This window comes from Vitis riparia, chromosome 12 (genome assembly GCF_004353265.1).
Source record: "Vitis riparia cultivar Riparia Gloire de Montpellier isolate 1030 chromosome 12, EGFV_Vit.rip_1.0, whole genome shotgun sequence".
Taxonomy (NCBI): Eukaryota; Viridiplantae; Streptophyta; class Magnoliopsida; order Vitales; family Vitaceae; genus Vitis; species Vitis riparia.
The window spans coordinates 1,465,142-1,487,743 of NC_048442.1; the positions used below are offsets into that span (position 1 = coordinate 1,465,142).

Here is a 22,602-nt window from a genome sequence, read left to right on the forward strand (position 1 = left end):
AACAAATTTAATTAAAAAATAATAAAAAATTACAAACAATTAAGTAATTTTTTATTTATTTATTTATACTACTTTCTTAAAAATCAAATTTAATATTTTTATTTATTTTTATTTTCTGAAGAAAAAAAATACTTCTAAAGAATAATTAACCCCATGGATCAAAATTATTTATTTATAATATTTTTTAAAAGGCATGAAAATATATTTATTATTTATTTTTTTATTCTTTTTTATAGATTTGCTGAAGAAAGAAACTCTTAGAAATTAGAAGGCAGAAACTCTTAGAAATTAGAAGGCTTAATAAAGAGCACTTTATGAGATGGATCTCTTCCATAATAATCCGATTCCTTTCTTATTTATGGGAAATTCCGAGAAATTTTTTCTACCCATTTTCAACATCTGTCCCACTCGCATTCTCACTTTACTGAGTTTTTTCTCTGAAACCAAACAAAAAAAACCTGTTACTTTAATCTTTTCTGTTGCAGTAGTTGAGTTCTTGCTTGTCTAAAGCTTTGAGGGCGTTCTTTTTCCATTTTTCTGAAGTGGGTCTCTTGGGATCGCTGTCAATGCCCTTTGTTGAATTTCAGAGTTTGGAGGTATGTTTTTGCCTTTTTCTAGAAATGGGTCTTTTGATAATTTCTGAAATGAAGCAATATAGAGGTAGTTTTACAGTGTTTTTCTTCGTGGGTTTAAGACCTAGGGTTGCGTTTGGTTGTGACGATTAAAGCTTAAAGGATGAGGAGGAGTAAGATAAAGAAAGAAGAGATTGCAGAAGACTACTGCTTTGTCTGCAAAGATGGAGGTCTGCTTATGGTCTGCGACTACAAGTGAGTTCTTTTTAAAAGGAAATTATGATTTTAAGCTCTAGAGGATTAGGATTAATAATCTGGCACCCCATGTTTCTGATGGAGGGGACAATTCTCATAGTGTAGAGACAGGTTTGACCCTCTATTTGTTGTTCATTTTTTATATCAAGGGTAATTTTGTCTTTCTTCTCATGTCCTGAGTCTGGTTCTAGGAATGGAGTGCCCACATCAGTAACTTACTGGCTGTGCTTTAGTAGTATCATATTCTTTTTTTTTCCTCTTTACTAGCACTAAATGTCATGCATCTTTTTTTTCCATGTTTACTAATATTAGTTAGTGTTGGAGGAGCAATGCAAGTGAAAAGATGATTGCCAATGTAGTGTTTGTTATTAATAGGAGAGGATGTCCACTGAGTGGAGGGTGAAGGTTTTGTTGAGGGGAGATTGATGTAGTAGAGAGAGGAGAATGGGGTTGGAGAATGTGCCATTCATCAGGGGGCAAAGGTCGAGATTCGAAAAGAATCTTGAACAGTCTAGATGGTGAGTAAGTTCTATGAAGAGCAATCTTTGGTGATCGATGATCAACCTTTTTGTTAAGTGTGCATTCGTAGAGCAAGGTGTTCATTAATGATGTGTTGGATTCGTTAGTCGGTTCATTAGCACCAACATGGGTCCTTTCTACATTGGTGAATTTTTCTTTCCTTCTAATGGTCAAGATGATTTTGACAGGGGTTTATTTTATTCCTGTCTTAGCAAGCCTTGAATTCCATTCATCAAACTAAGACCCTTAAATCCATCCAACTCCTAGGAACTTGGTGATGGGAGGTTAAATAGGACCCTTACACCTTTCTTTGACTTGTAAAGGCATGACAACATCAAGAACTTGTACCTAGTGGAAACTTTTGGTGATGATCTAAGGAGATAAGGTGACTCTTATAGCTCGAGAAATTGGCCAAGGAAAGATGATGTCCCCCTAGGCAGTTGAGATGTGGGTTGACACCCTCTACCATAGGTTCAAGGAAAGGGTTCATGGCTGAGAGCCAGCCTATACATTAGATTTGAAAGAGATACATCTAACGATCAGCCTTTCCATCTTGGAAAGGAAAGCAACAGGCTATTTCTTTCCCTGAAAATTTACCATGAGTGGGTTCTACATTTCATGTGCACCAAAAAGGTGCTTATGTTTTTCTCTAGTTTCTGAGTTTCTGAGCACCCAAACAGTAAAAATGCAGAATTAGTTCTATTGTTTTTGGTGTTTTTTCACTTTATTCATGAAATTTCTGATTGTATATTGAAATTGTATATTATTACATTGTTTTTGGTTGGATGCTTCCTTTAAATGCTTGAAATCTTCATTTTTTTTATTGCCTGGAATGGAATTTTTGGTCATATTTGATGATATATGAGTGCATAACAAATGTTTGCATGTCCAAATTTACAATATTTTATAAATTTACACCTGCAACTTAGGTTGTGCCTCATTTTTCTTTGGTGCTCCTTGGGTGTTGTCCCTTGCAGTTTAGGCACTAGGAGTCTTCTGCACCTTGTGCCTTTCATATTTCATTGCAATCCTATTTAGGGAAAATAACACTAACTTGCCTTGAGGTTTGTTGTTAGAATTATAGTGATCTCCCCTCACATTTGAAAAAAGATGCTATTCTCACTCAAGGTTTGATATAACTAAAGCAGTGATAAACACAACAGACATGTAATGTGGTCCAGTTCCTTTTTACAATCGTAATTCTCAGAGGATTTCTTCACCAATGAGGGGTTTTTCTTTGATTATGTAGGAGTTTAGCTTTAAGTATTCCTACAGTGGATGAGGCTTTTTAATTGGTCTTGTGGCTGAGCTATGCATCTGTTATTTCCTTAGATTACTTTTTCCATTCGGTTGATTGGGAGGAACGTTTCCAAATGTGTCCTAGTCCATTTTTCTTAGACCACTTTCTGATCATTTCTTTTTACTGTGGTGGGGCTAGGATTTGGAGATGGAGATGTTCTTTCAGGTTGGAGAACAGTAGGCTTCGAGTGCATACAGTGCATGAGTTTGGAGGCTATCAGTTTACAGGTCTCTCCAGTTTTGTCCTTTGCTAGAAAGTTGAAGGCTCTGAAAGATGATCTGAAACATGGACTAGAGAGGTATTTGACACTGTTCCCTTTCATAAAGTTTGTGTCTTGGAGTGAATTAGCTTTTAGGATTGTAAGGGTAGGTATAAGCTTTATTTGGATGATAACCACTTAGCAGTGTGGGAAGAGAGGTCTGAGTGATGGAAGTCAAGAGGTGTTCTGTGCATGCTATTCATTAACATGCACATTTGTCCCAACCACTAAAGCATATCAAACTACATGTTCAATATCCACTTCTACCCAATGCTGAAACCTGTGTTCCAACACAAGTAGCCCTGTACTCTGTTCACAGTCCATGCCTATGCCTGATCAAGGGACGTTGGTGTCTTTTTGTTGCAAATATTTTGACATTGTGAAATTCATAATCATTATTTCAAAGTTAAAAATATAATTATAAAAAATTAATGAAGGAAATAAAATATTTGTAGTTGTACTTGATTGTACTTGAGATGCAAACGATCAAGACCAAATGACTCTTATATTAAAATATGTGGACATTTAAACAGCTTTTCTTTGAAAGGGAACTCATATAGATGTAAACATATATAAAATCATAAATTTTGAAGCAAGGTGGCATTTAGTAATAACAAAACTATTAAGAAAACGTGAATAAGAGTATTGACATAATATAGAATCATTGGGCTATGTTTGATAGTTGGAAAAAGATTGAAAGAGAATAGGGAGAAAAGAAAGGAAAGTAAGAAAAATTATAATTTTTTTATTGGATTAATTGATTAAAATGGGTGAAAAGATCCCAATTTTATAAAACTAACTTCTTCCATTTTTTTTAACTTAAATTGTAACCCAATTTTGATATAAATGCCCTTCAACACTTCTATTATTTACATGTGTGTTTTAAAAAAAGGTTTTTTTTTGTAAGAAAAAAATGAGGGTATTTTTGTCCAAAATGAACATTTTTTAGGTTGAAAAATAGGTGAAGGGTTAGTTTTACAAAGTGTGGATAATTTCATCTATTTTAATCAAATAATGTTTTTTTATTTGGTTGTCCATGGAAAATATGAGGAAAAGAAAATTAATTGTTAAAAAGTATTCATACGTGGAAACTAAAATCTTATAATATTTTCCTCATCTTTTCATTAATATTTTATTCCTTGTCTTTTTTAGAATACTTCTAGCATAAAAAGTACTTTTGGAAAAAAAAATCTGTTGTTTGGAAAAATTTCAAAAGTTAAAAAATCACTTACAGTGTTTTTTAAATAAGCACTTGATAAGTAATTATCTTAAAAACATTTTTGGTAAAGTAATTCGACTAAAAAGAGTTCAAATAGACACACTCCCAAACACACTTAGTCTCCATTCGATCCCATGCATTGTAAAAATAACACTAGCTTCTTTGGATAAATACTCACACCATTACATTGATTTTTTTTAAAAATGTGTCTCAAATTCCTAATTGATATTGATTTCTTTTTGTAAAAAAAATATTATATAGAATATTTTTCAAGTTGATATATTATTGCGATATTAAATTTCCTTATAAAATAAAGAAAGTTGTTAGGAATGTCTCCATAAATATTCTAGGTCATGAGGAAAAAAATTGTGAGATGGAGATGAGTTTGTAAAGACTATATAAGGTGGATAGAAATATTAGGAAGAATAAGAAACACTCAATGGAGTGAGGGAGGTGGACAGAGATGTGAAAAAGAATAAGAGACACCCAATGGAATGAGAGACTTATGGTTCAGGATATTAATACAAGAAGTGAGGAAATATAAAATGTTTCGGAACTTAATATTTGTATCTGGTTCTGTCCTTTGTAATATTCTCTATGATGTAGTAGAATGGTTCTATCATTTATAATATTCTTTATGGTATAGTAGAATAATTCTTCCTTATCCATGAATGTAGGTATGGTTAGCCGAACCACGTTAAAACCTCGTGTTCCTTTGTGTGGAATGTTGCTTTTATCTTTGTGTTCTTGAACTAACATTGTTTGCATTAAAACTTTTGTTGACATAATAAATTGGTATAAGAGTTTGGGTTGAAGATTTCTGGAGAAGGCAAAGAGAATAGAGTACAGAAGATGACGACAAAAAGAATTTTAGTTGAAGGTGGATTCGATTGTTCTCTTATGGATGTGACACAAACAAAAAAGTGTTTGTCATAAAAAGATGATAGATTGACTTAACGGAATTTGATCCAAAGTGTGTAGATGGTTGGAAAGTGTCCCAAATTCCTAATTAGTATAGATAATTCCTAATTAGTATAGATTCCTTTTCGTATAAAATATTGTATAGTATATTTTTTAAGTTGATATATTATTTAGGAAAAAATAGGTTTTGAGATTTAAAAAAATATAAAAAAAACCTCAACTTTTATAAATCAATTTTATTTTCATCCATTTAAAAATATTTTAAAATGCATGTACTTTTTCACAAGTTAAATAATTATTCCCTGAAATATCCTTTTACTTTATAATATTAAATAAAATTATCCAAAATTCATTTATCATTTTAATTTGATAAAATGTTTTATAATGAAACATATTATAAATTTTTTATTATATAATATGAGATACAAATCATTGTGGAAAATTCTCCAACATCCTTAAGCAATAAATAAAATCTTTCTAATCTTTCTAATCCCATAGTTATAATGATTTTATGTCCTATATTATATAAATCCCCTCGTCTTCTCATATTTTTTTTTTAATAAAATTGAATAAAAATTTTGTTAGTTGATATCAACAATAAAATAAGAAATTTTAAAACAAAAAATACAATTAAAATTAAAATAAATAATAATTAAATACAATTAAAAACCAAAAAATTTAAAGAAGCATGATATTTTCTTTTTATATTTTTGGCTTTAAAGTTTTTTTTTTTAATTTTAATTGTATTTTTAATTTATAAAATTTCTTATTTTATTAATGTCAAATCGATTCTTACTATAAAAAAATTGTTGATTGGTGTTATTAACATCACAAGTAATAGGGTCATTTTAGGAAATAATTATTTAAGATATGAAAGAGTGCATATATTTTAAAATATTTTAAAATAAATGAATATAAAACTCATTTATAAAAGTTGAAGCTTTTTTTTCTATATTTTTACACATTAGTGAGTCAAAACCCATTTTTTTCTTATTTAAATATTATATTTTCTTATATAATAAGGAAAGTTATTAGGAATATCTCTATAGATATCTCAAGTCATAAAGAGAAAAATCATGAAATGGAGATGAGCTTGTAAAAACTATTGGAGGAGGATAGAGATGTGAAGAAGAATAGATGACACTCAATGGAGTGAGGGACTCGTGGTTTAGGATATTGATACAAGGAGTGAGGAAATATGAGATATTTTGGGAACCCAACATTTGTATCTTGTTCTATCATCCGTGGATATAGGCCTGATTGTTTGAACTATGTTAAAACCTTGTATTTCTTTATGTCAATTATTTTTATCTTTGTGTTCTTGAACTAATATTATTTGCATTAAAGCTTCCACTAACACAACAATTTCATATATTTTGTGAGTGACCCAACAACTTGTAACTTGTGAGAAAACCAATGAACCGTGAGGCTTCCTAAACACTTAATTCCTTTCCGAAACTCGAATAAATATAATCAACCACCACTTCCTAATATTTATTATGATACATCACTCAAAATAAACCAGACTTTCTCTTCTCAAAAGCAAGCTTTTGGAAACAAAAATATAAAGAAATTTCTGTTAAAAAATAAATGGCCCCACATCTTTTTAGTATACTCTAGGATTTGAGGTCCTTCTCACCAAGGCACCCTACACTAAGCAAACATTGGTTTAAGAATTCATCTTGGAGTCGTATGAGAAAGTCAATTTTTGAAAGCAATTCTTCTAAAAATCACTTAAGGGTATCATTTTATCTGCAAATGGTTTCTATATTTCTTTTACCACTATGTTTTGCTCGAGATTTTTCTCAAACAATCTTGTATTTGTACATATCGTCCATGCTTGTCACAACTCATAAGAGGTTAACTACAAATAGTCATCTGAAATTGCTTTCTAGTTGAACTCAATCTAATGTTTTTTCCTTCAATTTCTGCAGAAGCAAAATCAATATAACTGGGCCTTCCACACAGTTAGAAGATGACAGGACTGTCCACGAAAGAATCAAGCAGAGTGTTGAGATATTGAACAGGATGAAGGATATTGTGTGCCTTATTATATCTTATCCTCCTATGAGCTTGGTGAACGGAGAAAGCTACAAGCGGAATCAATATAAGTGGGTTCGGGACATTTTGAAGATCAATGATGTGGTGAGAGAAATGGAAGCACCTTCAAAGAAGAAAGAGATCGATGCTTTTAAGTTAGAGAATCGAATCAGTACACTGATGACTCATTACATGGATGAAATTGAACCTTTATTTCCCCAAGTTGTGATTGCGAAGAGCTTTAGCGGGATTTATGTAGAAAGGCATGGCCAAATAATGCCTACGCCAAAAAGAATGTATGATTTGGCAGTAGACTTTGCTATTCGTGAAATTTTACAACATATAGAATACCCTAAAATTCAGAAGATTGGGATTTCAGGAAGCCATGGAGAAACAATTATTTCAGAATTGTGGGGCAAACTACAGGAATGTTGTATATTTGATCATGTCATTGATGTTGAGGTCTCAAGATGTTCCACCATTGAAGAGATTAGATTTTCAATTGAACGGGAGTTGTTTCCCTCCACATCAGGAGAACGGAAATTAGATGAAACACTGAAAGGCACAAACTTCTTCATCCTTCTTCATGAGGTTGGTGAAAGGGTAAATCTTTATGACATGGGGACCAACTGGTGGAACTCAAAGAAAATTCAAAAAATAGTTTATACAACTAATTCTCAGCATGTTGATGACGTAACAGCAGTGGGTGTAGAGATCAGGATGGAGAATCATCTGTTATCATGGGAATTGTTCTGTGTGAATGTTGGGGAAGTTGTGCACTCTTCAGGGATCCAACGCCTTGCCATAAATGTGGTTGAAAAGTGTTGTGGCCATTTACTCGCTGTTGTTATAATGGCAAGAGCTTTGAAAGACGTGAATGATGTTTTGATCTGGGAATATGCATCTTATACACTAGGATTGCAGCACAGATCTCAGACAAAAGATAGAGTCTTATTTAATGCATTGGCATTCATGTGGGGCCATTCAGGTTCGACAAACAAGTATTTACAATACTGTGTAGACATGGAGAATTGGGGACAGATGGAGAAAGTGCATTTGATTGAAGAGTGGATCACAAGCGGCTTGGTAGGAACATTTGATGAAGGTGAACAGATTGTGGGGGATCTTGTCAATGCCTTCTTGTTAGAGAGTTTTCAGTATGGAGATTCTAATTTTGTCCGAATGCGAAGGGAAATTCATGAGGAGTTATTAAACTTCTTAAGATTTGAATCATGTTCACCCTTTCTTAGGCTGGGTGGATGGGGACTAACTGAACCACCAAAAGATGAGGCATGGGAAAAGGCCAGTGAGATGCATTTGATGAATAATAAACTTTCAGAGCTACCAACGAGTCCTCATGGCTCACAACTCAAAGTGTTGTTTTTGCAGTCCAATCACCTTTTAAGAGCTATTCCTCCGATATTCTTTGAAGGCTTGCCTGTCCTCCAAATTCTAGACTTGTCCTACACTAGAATCAGATCTTTACCACAATCTCTCTTTAAGTTATTCGAACTTCGAATTTTCTTTTTAAGAGGCTGTGAACTTTTAATGGAGCTGCCACCTGAAGTTGGAAAACTCGGGAATCTTGAGGTGCTCAATCTTGAAGGCACTAAAATTATAAACCTACCCATAGATGTTGAAAGACTGACAAAGTTGAAATGCTTGAACGTGTCATTTCATGGATACAGAAAAAATCAGTCATCCACACTCATTCCTCGGAATGTGATACAACAATTGTTTCAATTGCAAGAGTTAAGGATAGATGTGAACCCTGATGATGAACAATGGAATGCGACCATGGAAGATATTGTAAAGGAAGTGTGCAGCTTAAAACAGTTGGAGGCTCTAAAAATTTATTTGCCACAAGTTGCACCGCTTGATCACTTTATGAGGAATGGAACTTCGTCGGTATACACATCATTAGTCCACTTTAGATTTGTTGTTGGCAGTCATCACAGCCGCATTATATCTCGATTGCCCAATGAACTTGCAATTAAATTTGAACTCCAGGCAAGGAGCCTGAAGTATGTGAATGGTGAAGGCATTCCAAGTCAAATCAAGGAGGTACTCCAGCATTGCACCGCTTTGTTCCTGGATCGCCATTTAACTCTCACCAAGCTATCTGAATTTGGGATTGGAAATATGAAGAAGCTGGAATTTTGTGTATTGGGGGAATGTTACAAGATTGAAACCATTGTGGATGGAGCAGAAAATTGTAAACAACAAGAAGATGATGGAGATGTTTATGGAGAAAATATACTTGGATCTCTACAATTCTTAAGGCTTCATTATATGAAGAATTTAGTGAGCATCTGGAAGGGACCAGTTTGGAGGGGTTGCCTATCTAGTCTAAAGTCCTTGGCATTGCATGAATGCCCACAGCTGACTACCATTTTTACTTTGGGTTTGCTTGAAAATCTCAACAGCTTAGAGGAGCTTGTGGCTGAATGGTGCCCTGAAATCAACAGCATAGTGACCCTTGAAGATCCTGCTGAACATAGACCATTCCCCTTGAGAACATATCTCCCTAATTTGAGGAAGATATCACTTCATTACGTGCCTAAATTGGTCAACATTTCAAGTGGTTTACGCATTGCACCAAAACTAGAATGGATGAGCTTCTATAACTGTCCACGCCTTGAAACTCTGTCTGATATGGAAGTCTGTTGTAATGGTATAAAGGTGATCATAGGAGAGGCAGACTGGTGGAGTACATTGAAGAGGAGTTCATATTTTGGACTTGCTCAGTGGCATAATGTATTTGTCCCCATTAAAAGTGATGCAGATTTGGCAACTCAGATAGAAGAAATTGAGAATCAGCTTCTTGCTGAGAGGCAAGAAAGAAAGCCTTCTCAACAGTCAGGTGAAGCTGAGAGGCAACAGAGAAAGCCTTCTCAACAGTCAGGTGAAGCTGAGAGGCAACAGAGAAAGCCTTCCCAACAGTCAGGTGAAGCTGAGAGGCAAGAAAGAAAGCCTTCTCAACAGTCAGGTTAGGTTATTTTTCATGTCTTTTTTTCCTTTCCATAGATAGATGTGATCTCCATTTTATTCACTTTATTTATAACTGGTATGTACATTGCCTAATTCATTGCATTTTGGATCTATTCTTTGACATAAATGATTCAGTAGGATACACAGATTTTCAGGTTGAATCGAAAAAAGCATGTGCACATGTTGCTGGTTTTTGTTAAAAAAACATTTACTCTTTTGCTGGAAAAGGTATATGCACACTTGCACTAGCGGTGATATACTGCCATCTATTGGGATGTTTGTGTATCACTGAATGTATAACTCATTTATCCAACTCCCCTAAGGTTTGGATCAGGTATTCTCATATGGACATTAGATTACAATTTCTAACACTTAAGATGGGTATTCTTACTCATTTGCATACTTAAAAACAGGGTGGGGGAATACTAATTTCCAACTCCATGTGCCCTTCGAAATTCACTGTCTAATATTTGGTTTGTTTTGTTGGCTGTTTGTCTATGAGTGACAGGTTCTGGTGGCTTCATGGAGGCCCTTGCATTTGTGGCCACAACTGCCTCAAAGAAAATGAAAATGTAAGTGTTCTCATTTATTGATATTCGATATATTTTACATCTAACCAAAGCTAGAACCATGATGAGATACTTCAGAATTTAATTTTTTTTAATTAAACATGAACAATCAAACGAGAAAAAAAAAATTATTATAAATTTTCCTAAACTCTTTCATTATATTTTGTTATCTATTTTCTTTCCCTCAAACATTCTGGGAATCAAACATAACTTGCAGATTCCATTATAGGCTTTTTGTTCTGACCAATTCACCCAATTTGGTCAAATTGCAACCTTATCTCTTTTATAGAATCCAAACATAAAAAGGATAATTTTTTTTCAATATTTCTTTTCCTTTTCTCAATGCTTTCTAGAAATCAAACATAACTTTTAAAAAAATAAATAAAAAAAAAAAAAAAAAAAAAAACCCCTTGAATACAACTAAAGCCACTATATCAATTGTAAATAGTAGAAAATACTAAGCAAAAGATGGACTAGAAAAAAAAAAAAATTGTTCTAGCAATAGTTGACACATTGATTAGCCAAAGCCTTGAATAGACATGCTTATTGTCTTTTTAAGGTGACTAAAAAACCTCTCCACTTGAGGTCTTTTAATCCAACATCTTCATCTAAAAAAATTAAAATAATAGGTAAACATAAAATAGTCGACAAGTATGTCATAAATGGATGTGGAATCATATTAACTATATATCTAAAAATATGTTTGTTTGATTATCATCATTATAAAAGTAGTAACAAATTATATGAAGCTAATAATGAGAAAACAAGTAGGTAATATTTAACAAATGTTGATGGATTAATCCAAGCCTATATATTGGGTTCCCCCGCAACAAACAATCTATAGAAAATTAATATTCTGAAATAAAAATTCAGCAGAAAATCAACATCCAGTAGAGTAGGTGCCTCCACTTGCAATAGGTGTATTGCTTTTGGAAGAGAAACTAGGTAATACTTTATTAAAAAAATTTGGTTTACATCCATAGCTTAAATAAAGGAAGCAATCCCTGAATTTATCAAGTAACCAACCTACAAAATATCATCCGATATTCTCTCTAATTCAAATCAGAAATAAAATTAAATTTAAACACATTAAGACTTATCCAAACTAGACAACCCAGGACTTAATCAAACCTTATCTTCTGATTTTATTTTAAACTCAAGCTTCTAAAAATCTAGGACTTATCCAAACTGAACAACTCAGAATAATAGAACTCAATCAAGCCTTATCTTCTGGTTTTGTTTTAAATTCATACTCCTAAAAAACTTATGGTTTCAACACTCCTCAAACTGAGGAATAAATATTGATCATTTCCAGTTTGCTTATAAGAGAATTGAAATGTTATCTTGGTAGAGCTTTTGTAAGAATGTTTGCAGTTGTAGGCATGCACTGCAGTGAAAACTCTCCATTATCAATTTTCTCCTTAATGAAATGTCGGTCTATTTCCACATGCTTGGTTTTGTCATGATGAACCGGATTATGGGAGATGTTGATGATTGCTTGATTATAACAAAACATTTTCATCGGAAACTTGTTCGAAATCTTCAACTCCTTCATCACACATTTTAGCCATAGTCCTTCACATACACCAAGTGCAATAGCCCAAAACTTAGCTTCTCCACTACTCCGAGCCACTATGGACTGCTTTTTACTTCTTTAAGTGACCAAATTCCCATACGTAGCTATAGTAGTTTGAGGTGGACCTTCTATCATTCACGGAATCTGCTCAATTTGCGTCAGGATATACTTCGATTCCTTTTCTAGTACTTTTGCCAAAAAAATAACCCCTTTCTAGGTGTCATTTTCAAGTATCGAAGAATTTTGTGAATTGCACTAAGATGTTCTTTAATGGGAGTGTGCATGAACTGAATAACCACACTAACAGGAAAGGCTATCTCTAGCCTAGTATGGGATAAATAGATCAACTTCCAACAAGTCTCTGGTATTGACCTTTGTCAACAAAAGGGCTTTCTTCTTCGTCATTAAGTTTGCCATTCTGCTCCATAGGTCTGTCCACTAGTCTACATCGAACCATACCAGTTTCCTCCAGAAGATCAAGGACATATTTCCATTGAGAGACTGATATTTCACTTGAAATTCGAGCCACCTCAATGCCAAGGAAGTACCTAACAGGTCACAAGTCCTTGATTTCAAATTCTCGAGAGAGGGTGTTTTTCAAATTTATCATTTCTGCTTCATCATCAGCTGTAAGAATTATGTTATCAACACAGACGATAGGAATGACGATCTTCCTATCTGATGAATGTTTGAAAAACATCATCTGGTCTGATTGTTCCTTATTGTACCCAACTTTCTTAACAATTGAATTAAAATGTTCAAACCAGATCTTAGGTGATTGTTGTAGGCCATATAGAGATTTCTTTAACCTGCACACTTGATTATTTTTTCAGCGTCTTTGAATCCCGGTGGAATATCCATGTAGACTTCTTCATTAAGATCACCATTTAGAAATGCATTTTTTATGTCTAATTGATGAAGAGGCCAATCATTGTTGATTGCAATGGAGAGTAGAACTTGGACAGTGTTAAGTTTCGCAACTGGAGCAAATGTTTCCTAATAATCTATTCCATATGTTTGCGTAAATCCTTTACCCACTAATCTTGCCTTGTATCTGTCAATATTCCCATCAGCTTTATATTTCACATTGAAAATTCACTTGCATCCTACAGTAGATTTTCCCAAAGGCAATTCAGTCAATTCCTAGGTTCCATTTTTCCCAAGAGCTTTAATCTCATTGTGCGCAGCTGTCTTCCAATTTAGATGTTGTAATGCCTCATGAACGTCCTTGGGTATATCAACTTCAGAAAGATTAGCAGCAAATGCTCGAAACTATGGAGATAACCTTTCAAAGGAAACAAAATCAGCAATGGGATGTGTGGTACACAATCTAACCCCTTTCCAAAATGCAATAGGAACATCCAAATCATTTAATATAATCAGATTAGTATCAGTTGTTGTGTTACCTAAATTCTGGTATCAGAGCCTACGATCTGAACTTAAATATGGTGAAAACTGCAATGGCTGGCGAACATCGAATAAGATCTTTGGAGGTGATCTCTGATTCTGCTATTGTCAATTTCGGTAGTAATGGTAGTTTTGAGAATTCCGTTCACCACATTACTGTCCGCAAATTAAATGGCAAGAATTATCTTCAATGGTCTCAATTAGTAATAATGTACATATGTGGGAGAGGCAAAGATGATTACATCACAAGCTTGAAGACAGTCCCGACAAAGAACAATGCATCTTATAAAACTTGGTTTTTCAAGAACAATATGATTTTGTCTTGACTTACTAATTCCATGGAGACGGAAGTAGGCTAGACATTCCTATTCTACAAGATAGCAAAAGAAATCTAGGATGCAACCAAGGAGATGTTTTCAAATAGCGAAAATGCAACAAAAGTGTTCAAAATCAAAAGCCAACTTCTAGACGGCAAAGGGACCTTAGTGTGACCTAATACTTCAACATTCTCTCCCAATATTGGCAAAAACTGAATGTGTTTGAATAATTGGAATGAGATTGCACTAGTGAGAGCCTCAAATATTAGAAAATTGTGGAAAAATAAAGGATCTTCACATTCTTGGTGGTTGGACTCAACAAGAATCTCAATGAAGTCTGAGAAAGGGTTCATAGCACCAAACCACACCCATCACTCCAAGAAGTGTGTTTTGAAGTTCGGTAAGAAGAGAGTCGAAAGAAGGTCATGATGAAGGATCACACCTTGTCATAGTCCTTTCTAAGCAAGGACGGATTAGCCTTGGCCACCAAGGGACCAAATTCTCAACACTTTGATTCATGAAGATGATCCAATAGGTCGTGATGTGATCATTGTAATTGAGTTGGTAACACTTGAGAAACCTATTGGAAAATTCATGGGAAGCCACCCAATTGGAAAAGTAACATAACATAAGAAAATGGACCTCGAGGTTATCGTGCTACCAATGATGAACCACCACAATCCAATAACTCAGCCAACAAAACTCCTTTCAACCGAGAACAGATGGAGCTACTTTAGAAACTCCTCACACGTGATCCTTCGAGTACCTCCACTATAGGATCAGGTTCCATTGCCCGGAAAGGTATATGTTCTAGAGCCTTGAATGCTTTCTCAAAGTCAAACCCATGGATTATCGACTTTGGCGAATCCAATCACATGACCTTTGATATAACTTTCTTTCACTCTTATCAACCTTGTTTTGAGAGTTATAAAATTAAAATTGCTGATGGTTTTTTCTCACCAATGGCCGGTAAAGGGAGTGTCATTCTTCCGAATAGCTTTAGATTGCTTTTTATTCATGTTCCCAAGCTTATGTGTAACTTGCTCTCTATAAGCAAAGTCACTAAAGCTTTGATACCATGCTGAATTTGGAAGAGAAACTAGATAATACTTTATTAAAAAAATTGGTTTACATCAAGAACTTAAATAAACAAAGCAATCCCTGAATTTAGCAACTAACCAATGTACAAAATATCATTGGATATTCTCTCTAATTCAAATCAAATTTAAATACACTAGGACTTATCCAAACTAAACAACTTGGAATAATAGGACTCAATCAAGCCTAATCTTCTAGTGTTACTGTAAATTCAAACTCCTAAAAATCTAGGACTTTTCCAAACTAAACAACCCATAATAATAAGACTCAATCAAGCCTTATCTTCTTGTTTTATTTTATTTGTTTGACTTTATAATAATTGAATTTATATCTAGTTCGTTCTACTGCTACATTAAAAAGGTTTTTGGATATCATATAGTTGAGAAATAGGAGATTCTGGAGCTTCGAAAGACTTTGCAATTCTTAGTTTATTTTAACTTTACTTAAGTGGTTTTATAGAATATATATAGAACTTATGATAACAGATAAGAATAAGGGAAAGCCTGTCATAACCAATAGATAAGGATGAGAATGTGGCTTCTCAAAGAGGGAAAGAGTCCTATAAGAGAGCTCTAATAGAGTTTGAGTTCGGAGGGACTCTCTGTAACTAATTTTGATAAGATAGGTCATTTTCCACATACAGATAACTCTTCAAGATGCTCCCTCAAGCGAGACCGTGGGGATTGAACAATAGCAAGCTTGCCTTTAAGAAAGTGGAATTGAGATATGGATAATGACTTTGTAAAGATATCAGCAGTTTGATCTTTTGTTGGCACATATTTTATCTCCAGTCCTTTAGCAATAACCTTATCTCCGATAAAATGAACATCAATCTCAATGTGTTTTGCTCTTGAGTGGAAGATTGAGTTAGAAGTAAGTTGTTTAGATCTTGTATTGTCACACCAGAGTGTAGGGCACCTATTTATGCCAATTCCCAATTTAGATAATAGAGATTGCAACCAAACATGTTCTATTGTAGCTTAAGCAAGGGCATGATATTGTGATTCAGTGCTTAAGCGAGATACTGCCTTTTATTTTCTGGAGTTCCATGCAACTAAGTTTCCACCAAGATAAATAGAATAACCTATTGTAGATTTTCTATCATCCAAGGAACTAGCCCAATTTGCATCAACATGCCCTTCTAGTGTCACTTCTGTTGTTGGCGAGAAGAAAGGCCCGTAGTCAAGAGGGTCATTTAAGTATCTTAGGATGCATTTGCAAGTTTTCCAGTGATTAACTGTTGGTGCCTGCAAATATTGACTCAGTTTGTTTACAACAAATGATATCTCTAGCCTGGTTAGAGTTAGGTCTTGCAAAGCTCCAATGATGCTCCAATATAGAGTTGGCTGTTCAAATAAATCACTATCAGCAAGGTGAATTTTTGTTCCTTGGCACATAGGTGTTGGGTTGCTTTTAACATTCAACATGTTAGCCTTATATAATGGATCAATCATATATTTCTTCAGAGATAGATTCCAGACTTTGTTCAATGTGCTTTAAAACCTAGGATATAGCTCAATGATCCCAAATTCTTCAAGGCAAATTGTGCATTCAAGCTTTCAATAATCTTTTTCATCTTCACTAGATCATTCCCAGTTATCAGGATATCATCAACATATACCAACAATACGAGAATTGTTTTTGTAGACTTGAACACAAACAAAAAGCTGTTTGATTTGGAGTTCACAAAACCAAGACTGATTAATGCTACCTTAAGCTTGTCAAATTAGGCTCAAGGTGCCTGTTTTAATCCATAGAGAGCCTTTGTGAGTTTACAAACAAATTCTACTTTGAATGGATTGATATAGCCTACCGGTTGGTGCATATACACTTCCTCTTGTAATTCTCCATTTAAAAAAGTATTATTTACATTAAGTTGTTGTATATCCCTGTTATTTGTTACTGGCAAAGTCAAAACAACCTGGATTGTTGAAGCCTTCACTTCTAGACTGAATGTTTCAAAGTAGTCAACTCTCGGTGTTTGTTGAAAGCCCTTGGTAACCAGTTGGTCTTTATATCTTTGAATTGTACCACCTAAATTTCTCTTAACCTTGAATACCCACTTATTGTCAACAACGTTCATACCAACCTTATATGGTACCAAAACCCAAGTGTTATTTTTCATTAAGGCCTCATATCCTTGATCCATGGCTTGCTTCCAATCCTTATTTTATAGGGCTTGGTCGATACTAATTGGTTCTAAGTTCTCAATTAAGACAGATGCTAATTTGGGTTTTGTGTTAGTAAGGTAGAGCTTGGGTTTAGAAATGCCTGATTTGGATCTAGTGGTTCTAAGGTGAGCTGAGGTTTGACAAGGTATAGGATGGACTATTTTGGGTTGTTTTTGTATGTGATCTTGATGTTGCTCAACAGGTTTAACAAAGAGTTCTTAAGACAAATCAATGGAAGAAATTTCAATATTACTGGTAAGAGAAAGACCAGAACTATTACCTTGATTATTGTTTTGACTTGAACCAAAAGAGCTTGGTGAGGATGTAGTGGATTCTAAGTTCTGAAGTGCACCAGAAACTGTCATGCCAACATTAATTGGACTTGGACAATCAAACTTAGGAATCCACTGATGACAAGGAGAAAATGAACTTTCAGTGGAAGAGTAATCTGGATGTGAGTTGGAACATGGAAAACCAAATAAAATGGAAATCATTTTCATCAAAGCAGACACTACAAGCGATGTAAATTCTTCTAGAGGGATGTAGGCATTTGCATCCTTTGTGATAAGTACTATAACCTAAAAACACACTTAGAGGATCTAAATTGTGGCTTCTTATTATTATATGGTCTTAAGTGAGGATAGCAAGCACAACTGAAAGTTTTTAAAAATTGAAAGTCTAGTTTTTGATAGAATAAGGCCTCAATTGGAGAAAGATAGGCAAAGGTAGGAGTTGGTAGGTGGTTTATGAGAAAGGTTGCTGTGCTAAAGGCTTTCCATAAGAAAGATAAGGGCATAGTAGCTTGGGCCAACAAAGTTAAGTCCATTTCAACTATGTGTTGGTGTTTCCTTTCTACCCTACCATTTTGTTGGTGTGTGTATATGCATGGATGTCTGAATTGTATGCATATTTGTTCAAGAAATGGTTTAAGATTGCGGTATTCACCCCACCACTGCCCCGCACCCCCAAAATTAGTTTGTAGCATTTTAATTTTCCTATCAAAGTGTCTTTCAACTAGGATTTAGAATTTTAGTGACAACAGTTTTAGCTATGTTTCAAATCTGATCATTAAAACCCTATTTTTAATGACACAAATATATTATTGCCGCTAAAGATTTTTTATGATTGTATTTAATGACAATATTATATTATTGAAGCAACAATATATATATTATACCTATATTTATGTATAAATTAAATTAGTAATAGAATATATCAAAAAACTTTATGTTTAGAATAAAATCATACAATTCTTATAAAAATTTATTAAAGATGAAAAATAATGCGTATGCAAGTTTACATAAGAATGTATATTGTATTCATCTCATTCTTATATTGAATTCGTAAAAAAATTACTATATAAATATTATATTTAGGATCATTTTTAAAAATTATTACAAAATTTAAGTTAATTCATTTATTAAAATTTGAGACAAATAAATAAATTATCTTCATTTTTTATGTCTACTGTATTTTAAAATCATTTTTTTGGTAAAATATTTATCGAAGTTTTAAGATTTTAAGATTTATTTTTAAAAACACTAAAATAAAGGTTGAAATTTTTTTTAATGTTATATATTGCATATAGTTTTATGGGGAGTTTATAAAATAATACATTAAATAAATTATATATTTATTTAATATTTATAAAATTTAATTTAATTTTTCATTCACACATATTCTACAACTACGTGGGGAAAAGTAATTATGTTGTAGTCAAGACAAATGTTAACAAAAGAAAAAAAAAAATTCTTTTATTAAAAGATCTTACCATATTTCTTTATTATTGTTTAAGAAGTTTAGTTATAAAAAAAAAGCAAGCAAAACCAAACATTTTATAATATTAAGAAATTTTATCAAATCTTTAAATTATTTTCCTTTTAAAAATTTGTAATGTCAAAGATGAAAAAAAAAAAAGACTTTCTTTATAAATATTATTATAGAGAGATTTTATCTTACTATTATTTATTTCCATTTAGAAAAAACTTTTTTTTCAGCAAATTTATTTGATTGTTTTATTTGCTAAAGTTTTCTTCATTTCTTTCTCTTTCAAAGTGTTCAAGGGAGAGTTCTCTTTGAAACACTATAGTTGAAAAAACAATCGGTATTTAAATTTTTCCTTCACTTCGATTTCTTTTTTATGCAAAATTTTTATTTAATATTTCTTTTTCTTTTTTTAAATAATTCTCTTCATTTTTTAAAATTCTTTAATTCTATTAAATATATATGAATGAATAGAAGTTAATCTTAAATATATGTTATGATTTATTTTTTCTTAATTTTTAATACTATTTATTTCTACGTGTGTGCGTAAATGTGTGTGTTTCTTTTTGCAATAATAATTTAATTATTATTTCATTTGTTTTCTTGCAGTTCGTGGCGGTTGATGGCAAGAGAAGCCATATTTATATTTTTTATGTTTATTATTCTTGTATTATTAAATAATTATACAATAGCACCAAAAGAAAAAATGGAAACAATGACATTATTGTAAATTACCGATGGATTATTGTAAATTTCAGCAATGACATTATTGTCTTAGTAAACTGATTCATGAATAATGGTTTAAAATTGTTGACCATTACCTACAACCAGCTTCTCTTTACCTTTGCACACTGTCTTTTGAGAAAGTGTGATCAGATCAGTGGCTCTACCATCGACGTACCAAGCTTGATCATTGATGGTTGCCATCCTATTGAGTTACAAACTTCATTTAAAAAGAATCAAACACTTCTTTTTTTTCAACTCTTCGAATATTATCTGTGTATTTTCCTCAATGTCAGTAGGGCCTCCCATATTCAAATTTAGCCTACGCATGATTTTCTGTTGCAACCCTACCTCGCTCCACTCCTTTGGGACAGTTACCCGAATGACAATATCAAACATTTTGTTAATATTGTCATGAGTGTTCAAGTTTTCAATTATATTCTATTTTGGCTGGAAGTATTCCCACGACACGCTTTGGTAGCTCCGCATCCAACACTCCTCTTTTACGTTTTCCCTCTTCCCAAAGACTAAGAACTTGCTTGCACTTCTCAGCCATGTCTTTGCTAAGACTAGCACCCTTCCAAAAACGAAACAATTTCCATGGGTGATTTTTTCTATCATTGTATTTGGTGTCTAGTTCTATCGCTTCACTTTCATTCATCTCCACCTTAACTATCCATGCTGTTGTGTCCTAGTGCATTTTTCTTAGACCACTTTCTGATCATTTCTTTTTACTGTGGTGGGGCTAGGATTTGGAGATGGAGATGTTCTTTCAGGTTGGAGAACAGTAGGCTTCGAGTGCATACAGTGCATGAGTTTGGAGGCTATCAGTTTACAGGTCTCTCCAGTTTTGTCCTTTGCTAGAAAGTTGAAGGCTCTGAAAGATGATCTGAAACATGGACTAGAGAGGTATTTGACACTGTTCCCTTTCATAAAGTTTGTGTCTTGGAGTGAATTAGCTTTTAGGATTGTAAGGGTAGGTATAAGCTTTATTTGGATGATAACCACTTAGCAGTGTGGGAAGAGAGGTCTGAGTGATGGAAGTCAAGAGGTGTTCTGTGCATGCTATTCATTAACATGCACATTTGTCCCAACCACTAAAGCATATCAAACTACATGTTCAATATCCACTTCTACCCAATGCTGAAACCTGTGTTCCAACACAAGTAGCCCTGTACTCTGTTCACAGTCCATGCCTATGCCTGATCAAGGGACGTTGGTGTCTTTTTGTTGCAAATATTTTGACATTGTGAAATTCATAATCATTATTTCAAAGTTAAAAATATAATTATAAAAAATTAATGAAGGAAATAAAATATTTTGTAGTTGTACTTGATTGTACTTGAGATGCAAACGATCAAGACCAAATGACTCTTATATTAAAATATGTGGACATTTGAACAGCTCTTCTAAAAGTAGATGAATATTTTTAGAATTTTTAAAAGTTGATGATGCATATACTAAGTGGTTGTCATAACCTCAATCTGAAATTTTTTTTTTGATTAAGTAATAAGATTTATATAATAATAATATTAAAAGTAGATGAATATTTTTAGAATTTTTAAAAGTTGATGCATATACCAAGGGATTGTCATAAACTCAATATGAAAAATAAATAAATAAATTTTAGATTAAATTATATTTGGATAAGTAATAAGAGGTCTTATTTATATCTTCATTTATTTATTTATTGCCTTAGGCCACATTTCTTGTTGAGCCTCCCTTTGTGTCTTTTGTTTTGTTTTCTTCCCTCCCCCGCCCCCTTTTTTAAGCATTTGATCCCCATTATCGTTCATCTAAGTTATTGTTTTGAATTTGAATTCTTTTTTTTTTCAATTGATATTCTGACTTATATGTTGTTGGTACCAGAAGGATGGCCTTAGAAGCAGCAGCAGTGGAAACAGCAGTGACTGATGTATATAGAGATGGGCGAAGCTTATTAAGTTGGTCTGGTCGTAAATTTGGTTATTGGAAGAATCTAAAAAGAAACCATGAAGATTTAATGCAGAAAGCTAGAGAGCTTTGGGAACTGAGCAATGGCATAAGGGAAGGAATAAGCCAAAATAGAATCAAGCTTGACGCAGCAGAATGGATAGTTAAGGTGGAGATGAATGAAAGTGAAGTGATAGAACTAGACACCAAATACAATGATAGAAAAAATCACCCATGGAAATTGTTTCGTTTTTGGAAAGGTGCTAGTCTTAGCAAAGACATGGCTGAAGTGCAAGCAAGTTCATAGTCTTTGGGAAGAGGGAAAATGTAAAAGAGGAGTGTTGGATGCGGAACTGCCAAAGCGTGTCGTGGGAATACGTCCAGCCAAAATAGATAAACCACCACTGCACAAATATGTAGAAGATGCAGTGAGTTTTCTAGAGGATCCGAAAATAAAAAGAATAGGAATCTGGGGAATGGTGGGAACCGGGAAGACCACAATAATTGAACACTTGAACACTCGTGATAATATTAACAAAATGTTTGATATGGTCATTCGGGTAACTGTCCCAAAGGAGTGGAGCGTGGTAGGGTTCCAGCAGAAAATCATGGATTGGCTACAATTGAATATGGGAAGTGCTACTGACATCTAGGAAAATGCACAGATAATATTCGAAGAGTTGAAGAAAAAGAAGTGTTAGATTCTTTTAGATGAAGTTTGCCATTCTATCGAGTTAGAAAATATAATTGGAATCCACAACATCAAGAACTGCAAGGTGGTGTTGGCAAGTAGAGACCTAGGCATTTGTTGGGAGATGAATGTTGATGAGGCAAACCATTGTCTGATGATGAAGCTCTCAACATGTTCAAGGAAAAAGTAGGTGAGTGTATTAGTAACTTCCCAAAAGTTACACAAGTGGCCCAGGTGGTGGTTAAAGAGTGTGGGGGTTTGCCGCTACTGATAGACAA

General features: G+C 33.5%; 1 protein-coding gene across 6 annotated transcripts; it reads left to right on the forward strand.

Moving 5' to 3' along the window:
• Positions 1-355: 355 nt before the first annotated feature.
• LOC117925828 (disease resistance protein At4g27190-like) lies at positions 356-22,602 on the forward strand. 6 transcript variants are annotated; one of them, XM_034844935.1, is made up of 6 exons: positions 709-827; positions 2,785-2,944; positions 6,980-9,948; positions 10,585-10,648; positions 20,451-20,610; positions 21,571-21,654. In XM_034844935.1, exons 1-5 carry the CDS (start codon positions 797-799, stop codon positions 20,563-20,565), a joined length of 3,339 nt encoding a protein of 1,112 aa, XP_034700826.1. In that variant the 5' UTR covers positions 709-796; the 3' UTR covers positions 20,566-20,610; positions 21,571-21,654. The 6 variants fall into 6 exon arrangements, with proteins under 6 accessions (XP_034700822.1, XP_034700826.1, XP_034700821.1 ...); XM_034844931.1 differs by lacking the exons at positions 2,785-2,944; positions 20,451-20,610 and adding an exon at positions 356-596 and having other exon boundaries at positions 695-827; positions 6,980-10,074; positions 21,571-22,602; XM_034844930.1 differs by lacking the exon at positions 20,451-20,610 and having other exon boundaries at positions 6,980-10,074; positions 21,571-22,602.

Excerpts from the sequence above, each read along its gene's own strand:
- LOC117925828 (XM_034844930.1), top strand. The coding sequence starts at position 797 with ATGGAGGTCTGCTTATGGTCTGCGACTACAA. Across the intron at positions 828-2,784 it reads CTTATGGTCTGCGACTACAA|GATTTGGAGATGGAGATGTT; the intron begins GTGAGTTCTTTT and ends TGGTGGGGCTAG. Across the intron at positions 2,945-6,979 it reads CTGAAACATGGACTAGAGAG|AAGCAAAATCAATATAACTG; the intron begins GTATTTGACACT and ends CAATTTCTGCAG.